Source organism: Clupea harengus, chromosome 16 (assembly GCF_900700415.2).
Source record: "Clupea harengus chromosome 16, Ch_v2.0.2, whole genome shotgun sequence".
NCBI lineage: Eukaryota > Metazoa > Chordata > Actinopteri > Clupeiformes > Clupeidae > Clupea > Clupea harengus.
The window spans coordinates 18,548,935-18,562,857 of record NC_045167.1 but is presented as its reverse complement, the minus strand read 5'-3'; the positions used below and the strand labels follow the sequence as shown (position 1 = coordinate 18,562,857).

General features: G+C 44.1%; 1 protein-coding gene across 3 annotated transcripts in view; it reads right to left on the bottom strand.

Annotated features, from left to right (window-relative positions):
* Positions 1 to 331: 331 nt before the first annotated feature.
* Positions 332 to 13,923, bottom strand: part of nav3 (neuron navigator 3) — a 165,691-nt gene continuing 152,099 nt past the window's right edge. For all 3 annotated transcript variants that reach the window (XM_031583052.2, XM_031583053.2, XM_031583054.2), the window contains 11 exons: positions 11,415 to 11,601; positions 9,309 to 9,406; positions 9,094 to 9,189; positions 8,443 to 8,611; positions 7,867 to 8,102; positions 7,379 to 7,533; positions 7,067 to 7,138; positions 6,217 to 6,413; positions 5,781 to 5,899; positions 4,958 to 5,161; positions 332 to 3,625 (listed from right to left, as the gene is read on the bottom strand). In XM_031583052.2, coding sequence (XP_031438912.1) covers positions 3,506 to 3,625; positions 4,958 to 5,161; positions 5,781 to 5,899; positions 6,217 to 6,413; positions 7,067 to 7,138; positions 7,379 to 7,533; positions 7,867 to 8,102; positions 8,443 to 8,611; positions 9,094 to 9,189; positions 9,309 to 9,406; positions 11,415 to 11,601 — 1,653 coding nt within the window. In that variant the 3' untranslated portion in view covers positions 332 to 3,505. The remainder of the gene's footprint in view (positions 3,626 to 4,957; positions 5,162 to 5,780; positions 5,900 to 6,216; positions 6,414 to 7,066; positions 7,139 to 7,378; positions 7,534 to 7,866; positions 8,103 to 8,442; positions 8,612 to 9,093; positions 9,190 to 9,308; positions 9,407 to 11,414; positions 11,602 to 13,923) is intronic.

The window sequence follows — 13,923 nt, the reverse complement described above, 5'->3', positions numbered from 1 at the left end:
TTATTTTTCTCGACTACCCACTCTCAAAGTGTAAAAAAGTATGTTATTAAGTAGACCTACACTGTGTATCATTAAATAAAGAACCTTCATATGTACCTAAACTTCTGTCAAGATTTCCAGGGAACCTTTAAGTGTACTTTAGATTGTATTGTAATCTACATGTTAAACCCTTAACCCTTACTCTAAAGGGCTCCTCAGTCTCAGGCTCCAAGTCTCCTTTAAACACTTAAGTACAACAGCACCTTCCCACTGATATTTACTTTCATTTGTTATATCATGCATGTGTAGGAAATGTTCATATCAGCAAATAAAATAAAATACAACAGTAATCTTTTAAGGTGACACCAAATACCATTTATTAGGGCTTTACAAAGACTACAAAATCCTCCAGATGATTTAAATTGTGGTCTCTTTATATTTACATGATATGTTACTTACAAATGTACAAAATATAAAACATTAAAGGACAAATGTTCCACCAAATAATAAAATCAAAGGAAAAAAAAAATATTTTCAAAGTAGTAAATGCTATGTTCTCACCGAGATGTACTTGCAATAAAAAAGGAAGTCAATAGAATAGAATGTTTAGTACCCACAGAAATCATCACAGGTTTAGGTGTGAAACTTCTTCTTTTTTTGGACGGTTGGGCAGTCAAGACTGAGGTACGTGTACGAGTTTGACATTGTGTAGAACAATTATAAAAGTCTTGTTTGTTTTTTTTAATAAGAGGATCGCATATTTGGCAAACTGTTTTAGCACAGACTTGTGGAGCACAGCAAATATCGACCCCGATTCCAAAAAACAAAAACCATCTGTACACACTGAATCTGTGCCTTTGGGACAAACAAGACTTTCACAGCCACCAGGTTGTGGAGGACGTGGAGAGTTTGCTAGCGTAGCGTAGCCTACCCGTTAAGCACCAAGAGAAGGATCGTCCTGAGGTTGTGTAACCAGCACGGAATGCTCTGAGGTTGGTTTTGATGGTCAATAGCACCCGATGTTTGTTGAGAATCCCTCTTTCGGTGATGAACGACGGTAGGTTCAAAGGTGAACTCTCCAAACGTTTTTTTGAACAACATGGCAACGAAACCCAGAACCGGGCCCACGCGTGACAGTCCCCCGTGTCATTTAAAGGGTTAAAAAAAGAAACAATGTCACTGATCTGTGTATGTCTGAGATTGTACCATAGGGACCTTTAAAGGTAAACTAGTAGAGATGCATGAGATTGCTCGATTTTTCTTTTTGTGTGTCTTGGCAAACTAATTTAGTTCTTAAACAGTAAGTCAATTAGCTGTTGAGCTCCCTCAGGTTTATCATATACGTTTATGAGACACTACAAACACTTGTCTCTGTACACTTTGCAGCTTTGTAAAGGCAAAACAACCAGTCATCACAAGACATACACCAGTTTTTGACAATGTGTTGGTTTACTTTTCTAATCATTTTTTTTTTCTCAGTTTGCAAAATACAATAATTCTCAGTAAGCGGAGTAGAACATCAACCGGATCGCGGATGTTTCTTGGATTAACTGTGCAAGACTTTTTATATTTACAAATCCCCTTCCCCGATAAACTGTGCAAAAACTATAATCCCACATACTTTTTTTTTTAAAAATAAAAAGGATAAATTAAATTAAAATGCATTGATTTTTTTAATTATTTTGATCCACATGCTTACGTAGCATGTAGAAGTATAGGTCAATTTCCTACGTACACATATAGCAAACTGAAAACAACATGCTCGTCAAGCTATCTCAATCACGAGGTTGGATTGTGCTCATGTTGGTTCAAGTGTTCCCCAGGTCAACTGGGTGACAAAATAATAAAATATCACATCTCTTCATCGCAAACTCTCAAAGTGGTCTAACTCTACCTGTGTGTCCAACACGCACACATTCACTGAAAGGTTTTCGCCTTTCCGATATGAAAAATAAAACTCAACGTGGCCTTTCACAGAATCAGAGATGGCATTGTGACTCCACCCTGAACTCAAGATAAAAAACACTTATTAAAAAAGCATTAACAACTACATACAAGGTGTCATCAGATCCTCTTTGGATGGCATCAAGAGATTCAAGGTCAATGTAACGCTTTGAATTTCATTCCGAGCTTAGCACATTTAAGGCAGCGAGAAAGCACCAGGTTCAGGCTTGTTCCCTTCTCGTTCTGGCCCTTGGGTGAAAGTACGGATTTCTTACTGTCTTTTCTTCTATGTCTTGACCCTCCCTAGCAGCAAAGGGTTGGAACGTAGCTGCTTGTTCAGAAGGTAAAGGATGATGTACAACGAAAAAACAAACGAAAGATGTGATTCGAGCGCATAAATGACAGATTTAACATACACATTGAAGCCAATGCTATTTGTCGCGCACGGAGAATCCAACTGTGTGTCACTGCTTAGTCAGTAGCAGGAGAGCATGTCCCCTCCGATACCGATTGTGAAGGTTGAAGACTGAAGATTGAAGAAGTGACACACGATTACGTCATAAAATGAATTTGCACTACAGTGTTTTCTCAGATCATGACTTCGAACCCCCTCCCCCACCCTGTGCCATTGCTTGGCAGTGAATTGAGTGGCATGTTTGTTTTTTGTTTACTGTTTGTGTTTCAAAAGTCCTTCGTTTCACAGTAGCAGTTATAACAGAATGCACCCTCTTGTGCTTCATTTGGCAATGGCACTTGCAAGGACCAAGGCTGTGCCTTTGCCAGTAAACCACCAGTTTAAGCACCAAGCCAGTTTCACGTGGCTCATCTGAAATCTGGTTTTCAGAGGGTTTTTTAGTTTTTGTTTAGTTTTTTTTTTGTTTTTGGCGGCAAACGTGCGTCAAACTTTGAATCCGTGAAGATCTGAGCGAGTAGCAGGGGGAGAAAAAGAAAGACTCAGCCCACTGTAAACATCAGTGTGAAAACAGTTAAAAGCCGACTACACACCACATCAGTCAAAATCAGAGCTCTGGAGAAAAACTCTTCCAGTTCCAACATGTGACTAGTGGGACACACATCTACGCCGTCACCATCTGAGCAGCTGACATCGCAGAGGTTCTGTGCAGTTGAGGATGTGTGTGTGTGTGTGTGTGTGTGTGTGTGTGTGTGCGTGTGTGCGTGTCATCCCCAGCCCACCAGAGGAAGGAAAGAGACTCCGTTGGTGATCCTTAGACTCTGTTGATCAACACTTCTGCCATACACACCATCCAACAACAGGCAGACAACATGTCACTGGTAGACACTCAACAATCCCTCCTCTCCACACACACACACACACACACACACACACACACAGACAAACAGAGCTTTCCTCCCTGGGGTGGGGGAGAGCTAACAGAAATGTCAGGTCTGGGGTGTTTTGGGCCAGACTGCAGCTCAGTCCAACTCAGCTCTGAGGGCCCCTGGAGCAGCTGCTCGCTCATCCCTCTCTCTCTCTCTCTCTCTCTCTCTCTCCCTCCCTCTCCCTCTCTCTCTCTCTCTCTCTCTGACTGGACGCCTCCTCGTCTCCTGTGGGCCATCTCGTCTACAGTGCCGACTCGAGCGACGAGTCCAAGAGGTCGTCATGGTGACTGGCGCTGTCGCTGTCGCAGCTCTGTGCACTCGAGTAGTTGGCGGCTTCCTGCAGTCTCATGAGCATGTTCATCTGAAGACAGGATGACGGAGAAAACACACACACACACACACACACACACACACACACACACACACACACACACACACACACACAGTTATTGACACTCAGCTTAAACTGGTCTCCTAAAGGAATGGAAACTGACAGTATAACAACATGTTCCAGAAATAAAACCAACACCAAGAGTTATCTGACAGCTCAATGTAGATTTGTATGCAAAAGTACATGGTAAAAAAAAATATATACCTCAACATGGCTCTAAAAGCCCAGAAACAGACCTCTAATGTTAGAGAAGAGTAGATAGAAAACCACCATTGTCATTGTCAACCACCATTGTCATTGCCAGTGGATCTAGGCTGGGTAAGACTGCAAATCTATCGCTTGAAACCTCATGACTTTGTTTCCCCTCCTCATTTAGCGTAGCTTGCTGCAATCAGGCTGCGTCTGTAGTTGCTTTCCCTTTTGTAATTTACCATCTGACTAGGCTTTGTGAAGTCGTGCTGATATTGCTTCAAATGCCGGCTACAGCGTTTAGCATTCCCCTCTCTGCCGTCGGTGGTTGCTTTGAGATAACCCCCAGCATGGCTGACTAATGTGGCCCAGCCTCCCCATGGTTGGGATAAAGCGAAGGCACGGAGAAGCCCGCTGTCTAAAAAAGGACGTCCCTTTTCACCTCCTGCAATTGCTCCTTTGCCCACCGACCGCAATTAGAGTGAAGCCAACCGAATAATGAGCTGCCCAGGATAGAAAGTCAAGTGAGAGATTCTGTTTTGTTATTTAGTTCGTTATTTATTTTTCCCTCTCTCTCCTCTTGTTTATTTATGTTTTCCCATCTCTCCACTCCCTTGCCTCTTCGTGTCAACAGCGGGAGACTCCCTGCTGTCAGGCGATCCATTACAGCCCATTAGAGCAGGACAGATCAGCCCGAGCCATCACTTTTGGGATGAAACAAATAAGGAATGGCCGTGGATGAAATGAATTGAAAGCCAGCGGGACGGCAAAGATCAGAAAACTCACTCTGTGGCGATGTTTACACTTGTTTAGAGTGGTTTATTCCGGTGGTTATTAGTTTCTTATGAGGGGGGAAAATATATAATTTGACCTATTTGGTATCCGTACTGAGATGAAAATGCACTGGCATTTGCACTGATGAAAACACCAGGTTCTGAAAGTGAAAAACAACTCGTTATGAAATTTGGAAATAGTTTTATGTCCTGGGTTAACACTACGTCCAAATCAAATAACTCGGTCCAATGGTGGGGCACAAATATATTGACGTAATGTCACTTCCTGAACTCTGACCTCTCTGCAGTAAAAAGTGGGTGCTTTCTCCTGGCATCTTACCAGTGGGTCCCCCTCTGTGTCGCTCTGGGAGACTTGCTTGGAGGACGCCCCCTCTTTGGAGGAGGTGTAGCCGTCGTAGCCCACGTCCTCTGGGCGCAGCTGCAGGAGAGCCTGGCAGTCATGCTGCAGGGACGTCGAGCTCCAGGGGTACGTGTCGTTCACCCACTTGGACGGGTCCTCCCACGCCGCACGCTTCCCGTACAGCTGCCGGGACACAAAATGAGCCGTCTCTGTCAGGCGCTATACGTTAACACGCTAGTCGTTACATACGCTAACATGCTAGTCAAGTCAAGGCATGGCAACTTTCATGTCATTTTCCACATATACACGTGCATACACACACACAGGGAAGCAACATGTATTTACTCAAGGATTACAGTGCAGCACAACTGACTAAGACAAAGAACATTAGAACACTGGGGTAAAGTGGCAATATCATGTTGAAGAATTTAAACCGATTTGACTCATTGAAACAAAACACAGTGAGAGAAGAGTTGGTAGGCTACTGACTGGTGAGATAGTATACCTCTGACATAGCTTTATGCATTTCCAGGCATTATGATTACATTTACCATACTAGATAGACTAGAAACTCCCAGAAGTAGTAGAGTAGTGTGAGTAGAATACATTTACCATACTAAATCAAAAGACACTTCCCAGTACAATGGAGACACACAGAAAAGTCTGTATTATTATGCCGTATGTCTCTGTTAGTACATGGGTATGTGTGTGTGTGTGTGTATTTGTTATCAGTCCAATGACCCTGGCTGGTTTGTGCAATGCTGTGCTACACTGCTCTAACTTCCAGGGACCGATCACCCACCTGGAGTCCCTCCCTCACTGCCTCCAGCAGGTATGGCACCAGGGAGTAGTTCCACAGGTCGGTGAACCACACCCGCGACCCGTCTACATCCATGGGGCAGGACAGGAGCAGCCGTGGGCCTAACAAATGAATTAAACACAGAGGAATTCATTAAAGAGTAAAGTAATGGGTAAAGAGTAGAGTACAAATGGAATTCAAGAATGTAGAATTTAAAATCTATGGTCCTTTGAGACAGTGTCTTCAATGCATCTGAATCCAGAGATTGACAAAATGCTTGTCCTTTTTTAATCATTTGACAAAGAAATATTACCAGTAATAACAGAAAATGGATTGAGCAAGGTGCTAAATACACCACCCCTGAGATGGATAACATGAAATCCTTTAGACAAATTACACGTGTGTGTATGTGTGTGTGTGTATGTCTGTGTGATCCCACCGATGGTGACGTCGGAGGAGCTGTGCGCCTCCAGGAAGGAGTTGAGGTGCTGCCAGGTCTTGGGGATCCAGTCGATGATCTTGATGAGGTCGTTGCTGCGCATGTTCCTGCCGATCTCCGTCTCGATGAGCTTCCTCCTCAGGTAGCGGCCCAGGAAGCCCTTCACCGGCTCCGTGTGGTTAGCGCACAGCACCCACCTGCAAGTGGGCACGCCATTAAAGTGGGCATGACGTTTTGAATACAAACTAGACAGATTTGTTTGTCTCGTCTTTATGGACAACAGAAGTCTGCTGTTTTAGAGGGGAAGCTGTCCATTTAGCATTCTATCTCTATCTCTGAAACAGCACGGGACCTGAGGGTTCACAGGTAGCTAACCTGATGGCATTTGATTTTCCATTCATGAGCCATTACAGGTCTCTGGGTTATTTTCTGTCGACCCTGTGGGCAAGCTGGACGGCTACTCGGAATGATAAATGAACTATGCTTTTATTTGCTATTGTGAAATATATTATTTATTTATACAATAATGCATTCAGTTTCTTAGTTACTCCAGTTATTTACTTGCCAGAGGGCAGAAGGCACACGTCATGTGTAGATTTGTTTTTCACTCAATCAGGTTGTGTGTCTCACATCACAGAATGCAAAAGTGTTCCCTTGCTATTTACCATAAAAAACTCCACCTTGTGGTGGAATAGTGTCATAGCAGACACTTAATACTGTATATATAAATGTATATTTTCTCTTTCAGCATTTTTTACATTTTATTTATACATTATCCACTGCTGGTTTTAACTATCTTACTGAGACAACCCGTCTTACTATCACGAAAATATCAGTTAGAATCCTGTACCTGAAGTTGTGATGAAGCTCCAGATTGGGAGATGAAGACACACCCTGGTTCATGGTTCCAATAACATAGGGACTGAAACAGACACACGAGACAGAGCGAGAGAGAGAGAGTCCATTAGATACGAGGCCATGTGTAGTATTGATAACACTATCAAATAGTACATTCCCTTTTGATTTCTGTGTAATGAGGTTTTAACACATCTCATCAAACACATCATCATAGCCATCATCATTATCATCATGACGAGCACTACCAGTATAATCAGCTCGTGTCTGCATCGCCAGCAGAGCCTGACAGAAGCACTGCTCTCACCATTTGTGGTACTTGCAGTTGAGGAAGCCGTTGAAGATGTCGCTGAGCGAGCCGATGTGGTGGAGGTTGTCCAGGATGACCACGGTGGGAAGCTCCATGTCCGTCTCCTCGGAGTTACACTGCTCCGCCAGCGAGCACAGGTACTGCCTCAAGTCCTGTGAACCGAGCACACACACACACACACACACACACACACACACACAGACACACACACACACACACACACACAGACACACAGACAGACAGACACACAGACACACACACACACACACACACACACACACACTCTTATAAACAATCCATTCCAGTATCGTCTTCACAACAGGGCATGTGAGCAATGTGCACCGAGCACTAATTGTAATTAAAAGCTCTACATACACAAAAAAATAAATAAACTAGCAGAAACGCAATTAATAAATGACACAATTAAAAACCCAATTCACACAACACCATACAAAATGCTTTTCATCTCCATTTTCCCCCTGTACCTTGCTGGACTTCTGGTCCACGTTGAAACTGGCCACGGTGGTATCGGACACCTCCATGCCCGACTGGGTGACGATGTACTCCGCCAGCTTGCTGGCCAGGTGCGACTTGCCCGTGCCGCTGGGGCCGGACAGGATGATGCGGCGGTGCTCCATCAGCAGGTTCAGGTAGCGCTGGATGATGGGCTTGGGGATGAGCGTGTCGAACACCAGCCCGTCGATGCTGTTCTCCTTCACGCCTGCAGGGGGCAGACAATCAAAGAAGAGATGAGAGTTAGGGATAAAAGAAGGGAAGAAACTAGAGGGAAATGAGGAAGTGGCAATAAGAGGAGGAGGAAGGAGGAGAGTTTATGATATCGGTGAAAAAACCTTCTACTTCTACAGGCTAGTGCTTTATAAAACGTTACATAACATGTATCACCCCACCAATGACAGAAAAACAACAGCAGCTCTGTTAAATATATGATGCTTTGTATAGAAAAACCTGTAGTGAGCCACCAACATAAGTTGATAATATTCAATAACTCAAATACCAAAACATGGATGTCAGTCAGCAGGTGATGGTTAACCCTTCCTCACCTTTGAGGTTGACGGTGATGACGTTGTTGTCGCCCACCAGGTATCCACACGGGAGCAGCTCCGGCACCTCCATGGCCTGGCCGCGCACCACCTCCTTCATGCGGTAGCACATGATGCTCTCTGAGGTCAGGCCCAGGCTTGTGGCGGGGTCCACGCGGAACACGTACTCCTGCAAAAGCAAAAGCAAGAGACGGAAGTTAGTATTTACATTTACATTTACATTTAGCAGAAGCTTTTGTCCAAAGCGACGTACAAGGGAGAGAACAGTCAAGCTACAGGCATTAGAACCCTGGTGTAACAATAAATACTACTTTACATAAGAAATAATAATAAAAAAAAAGAAATAGAAAATAAAAATAAGTGCAGGAATGTAACCGTAACCAAGTTAAGCACTAGTCGAAGTGCCAGTTTGGTATTCACCAACTTCACATGAATATTTCCTTAACTAATATGAACTGTTGAATGAATAAACAGCAACTCAACAAGCAACCTCACTATTCTAAAACCATATGTAATGTTAAATGCTAAAACGTATGCACTTCACCATTATCTAATGAGTTATTGTACACTTTACTTCTACGACCTTTACTTCTTTAACAAGTGCCATTCAATTGAGTGCTTGATATAAACTTAATATGAACAGTGACTCACCTTGAACAGGCGTCGTATTACGCCATCAAGCACATCCCATTTGGTCTTCCCACTCACGCCGATGGAACCAATGAGGTACTCCTGACTCTGAGAGCCCTGCCAATGGAAAGGGTCGAAAAAGTAGTTAAGTATGCGTCATGCAGTAGTAGTATGAAGTATGAGTATGTAAGACCAGACACTGAAACTTGAGGGTCAAATCTGTATTTCAAGGTCACCTTCGTCTTGTTGGAGCCGCTGTGGATCGTCACGACGATTCGGACACTTCGGCCTTCTTTGCGAAGATTCCCTTCGTAGCCGTCATCCAGGAGAATGTCTGCAAAAAAAAAAAAAAAACTCCGAATTTTGGCTCACAAAGGGAAACTTCAAAGGCAGTCCGAAGGCTAATGAGTCATATGGTCCCTCCGTACCTCCGGGCTCAGCCATTGTAAACGCCTTCGGAAGTAATGTACAAGGGCAAACGCTTCTGAAGGCATAATGGCATGACTCAACTTGATGTGAGCGGCGTACAAGTTAAGTCTTTATTGTTTATCTGCCGGTGCAAGGCAGTGCTTTGAGGCCCTGTTATGCTCTTTGAATCGCTCTCATAACTGAAAGCTCGCTGCTTTGATGCTGTTTTTTTTTTAACACTGAGCTGACTCTGAAGAGTGAAGGATGAAGGATGAAGGAGAGGAGAGATGGATAAAGAAAGAATGAAAAGAAGTCGAGAAAAGGATCAAGGGTGTGGGGGTGGGGGTGGGGGAGAAGGGGGGACCAGGGACTCAGAGAGAGAGAGAAAAGAGAATAAAATGAACGAGTGATGCGAGTGTGTGAGGAGGACGAGTGGGTAAGGTGCTTTGTATTCGGGTTGGCCTCTGTGGCGGGGCGATAACGTCCCTCCGCCACTCGTCTTCCCACGCACCACTGCTCACCACTCATCCCTCCATCAATTAAACAGCCCCGACGTCCGCAGAGGGACAGAGTTAGAGTTAGAGTTAGAGAGAGAGAGAGAGAGAGAGTTAGAGAGAGATAGAGAGAGAGAGTTAGAGAGAGAGAGTTAGGGAAAGAGTTAGAGAGAGAGAGAGAGAGAGAGAGAGAGAGAGAGAGAGAGAGACGGCCCCACTCTCTCCTCTTTAATTAACAGGCAGGGTGAGGCGGGCGGGTGTGTGCTCAGCGACTCGGTGAGAGAGACAGGGCCGTTAGGAGAGCCACGTGCGGCAGAGAGGATTTTTCGGCAATGACCGCGGTGTGGCACGGCTCGCTGCCCACAAAATCCCCATTTCACTCTTCACTGCCTCTATTCTGCCCCGACTGTGCACTGCGGTCAAATGGCCTCTTATGCGTCAGAAAGTTTAGAATAACTGGAATACGTAATCAATACGGTCACACTTTATCTGGATGGTCCCCTATGGACTAGCTACAGATGCTCAGAACTATCTGCTGTTAACTACAATATATGGTTAAGGTTAGGGGTTGGGTTTGGTTAAGGTGATGTTCAGTGAACAATTAGAAAGACTGAACTTTAATTTCAACAAACCATCTGTAAAGTCTCTGTAGGTGGATTATCCAAATAAAGTGTTTCCATCAATACTAATACTTTAGGAAAATAGACACCCTCTGGAGAGAGGACTGTCACTTTTGGGCTTTCATTTGTCCGGTTGAGGACAAGGAGAAAGTCTGAAATACTCGACAATTCTGACTATGTTACATAACGAGCAACTGTCGATGTTGATATAGATATAGGTATAGTTACGGTATTTAGCAAATGCTCTTATCCAAAGTGACTCTTATCCAAAGTAAAAAAAAACAGAGAAAATTAAGTAATAATCGCAATGAATGCTCATCGCAAAATGGTCGAGAAGTGGAATAGAGCTGAATCATAGCATTTAAATAAGCTGTGGCCGATCAAGTGGCTGACCTATAGGCAAGAGTGAGAGATTTATATTTAATATATATAATTTAATCTAGCAGCTTAATATAAAGAGTTCCAAATGTCCTCATTGGCTGATCAAAGACCAAACACAATAATGGTGAAGAGTGAAACTTCCTCTTCTCCACTCTCAATAACGTAACTGAACCACACCATTCACTCCACACATCAAAGTATGATGTAACCACAGGATAATGAACACTGCAGTTGTCTTAAGGCAGCTTAGGCCAATTAAGTCCTTTCCTAAACAAATTAAATTTTGAGGTGTAATTACAGCAACTTTAACTCCCTCAGACCCCCTCCTTCTCCCACCAAGGCTCTCTTGTCTAGCGACTGTGGTAACTCTCTGAGGAGCCCCTCGTGATGTCTTTGTGCAGAACCTGCCAAACCACGCCAGACTTGTCCGTGTACTCACCAGACATGATGGTGTCTGTGATGTTGAGGTTGTTGAGGGAGAGGCCCAGGGACTGCCGCGAGGATGACGACGAGGTGCTGGAAGTCTCAGACGGGGGTCTGGCCGACTTGGCCGGGGTGGCCTGGGGGGTGGAGTTCCCACTGGACTTCAGGCGGTCGTTCTCTGCCTTGAGAAGCTCTATCTCGTTCTGGAGGGGGGGGCGGGGGGGACAGGAAAAACATCAGTGATTTATGTCTCTAGGCTGAACAAGTGTAAACAGATCAAGCCGAACCAGAATGGGACAAGACTTCTTTAATGTCTAAGAAACAGAAATAAATGTCTGTGTTTAAATGACATAAAACAGTGTATAACGTAGTTCTGTGCTCTTAAGCTAGCAGAAGAACCACGGACAGTACAGCTGCTGCAGTATTCTTTTGGATGCTCTTGATGATGCGGCACAGGCTGTCCAATAAGTAATTGCTGCCTAGAGTAGTATTGAATCACAGCCATAGTGTTATATGTAGTTGGTCTGTACTTTGATCCAATAACAAAAGCTCATTTGGAGAAATCTGACAAACACTCATCATCTGCCTCTGTTCACCAAATATTCCCATTCATGTAAGCCTCTGTGGACATAATGAGATTACAGGAAAAAGATCCAAAGAAACTCAGTCTGAATCCCTGACAGGGAAAAAAAACGAACTCATTCCACAGTGAGGTAAGCAGATTTGGGAGCCCTTGGGGGAGAAAGCAAAGTTCATTTTCACTCCGCCAAAGCCCTTTCTTTTTCGCCTGTGCATTGTTGTCTGAAGGAGCAGTATTACTCCAGCTCCGAGAGGCTGTTTTCCCTTTAATCTTGGTCTGTAATCTCTACGCTCGAAGCAGAAGAAGAAGAAAGCGGGCCAAGTCAGATTACACAAAAAAGATCTGAGAGTTAGGGATCAGTCAGCTCGCAAGTTGTTGTTCTATCGGACTGCTTAGTGCCTGTCACAGCCGGTCAATGCTCCGCTGACTTAAATGAGATTCTTGTCACTGTGCGGTGACAACAAAGCAAATGCCGCTTTCAGGCAACTTTCTGTGCAACTTTTCCCCTCCTTTCTTCCTCCCTTTGCTTTGTTCTTCCACTCCATTTGTGTTTCTCTTTGTTATCATTTCTTTCCTTTTTCCATGTCTTCCTCTCCTTGGCTCCACTCCTCTATCTATCACTCTCTCCCCCTCCTTCCCTTCCTTCTCTCTCTCTCTCTCTCTCTCTCTCTCTCTCTCCCTCTCCCTCTCCCTCTCCCTCTCACTTTTTCCATGTTCTGTTACGACTGGTTTGACAGTTCAGCTGACACCTTAAGTGAGAGAGGCATCTCAGGACAAGCTCCCCCGGTCACGGGGCTGTGGTGTTTGTCTGGCCCCGCGGGGCTCTACTGGGAGATCGCTGCTGGCAACCATCTGACCCTCCGGTCACCTTGACAACACACTGCAAATCCGCTCCTGTCCCCCTGCATATTGCATTAGCTCCATATGCTGACGATGTCACGGCTGACTGCCCTGAGGGGCGCTCACCTAGCTGTGGTCAAAGACACAACAGCCAGTCAGCCCAGGCTACTGGAACAGTTTAATGCAACTGACAGGCTGGTCTAGTGGTCTGCTCTCTGGACCGTTGGGTTCCCATGCAGTCTCAACACTCTAAACCATGGAGAATGTCCTCATTAACTCCCAACCAAAAGCTCCTATTATAAATTCACTCAGAATAATACATTTCATAATTGAGCAATGTGACACTTGTTGTTTGTGGGGTTGGTAAAAGATATCCCCAGCTGAATCACAGCCGTGGGCATATCCTTTACCAACCACACAAACACGAGTGTCATATTGTTTTTATACAACAGTTCAACTACAGACTAAATTTAGATTTCTTTTGTTTATTTCTATTTCTATTTTTCATTCTCTGCTCCAAAACATAATTCCAACCAGAGTGTTAAGCGTCTATCGTCTCTTCGAGGTGTAACTCCCACAATCTCTGAGGGAGAGAAACACCCCATTTCATATGAGATATTACTAATGCACAACAACCGTGCCTAAAGTTAGAAACGTTAGTTGTTTGTGTTGTTGCTGTGGTATTTTGATTCTCCAGTGATTTGATGAAGCTTATTAAACTCAGGGAAAGCCTGTGACTATGGGAACAACCGTATTTGATTAGAATGCCTGCTTTATGAGTCTTGGGATCGAGATGAGACAGAACATCTGATTAAAGCCGAGATGTCATTCCCTGCAGTGTGCGGATCCTGTTATTGAAGCCACGAATAGTCTCCGCAGGGTTCTGGTGAGAATACAGTGACTTTTTTTTCCTGGCTTTATTGTTATAATTTTCATTGTGTAAACATTTTTTGTATATGTATGAGTTGTTGCGTAAATGTGATTTCTCACCTGAGCTGCATTCAATGCATCTCACAACATATGTGTGTATATGTGCATGAGTACCATACAAACCATATGTACCACCATACCATACAGTTTGAGTATGAAAAACAGAATATGTTTT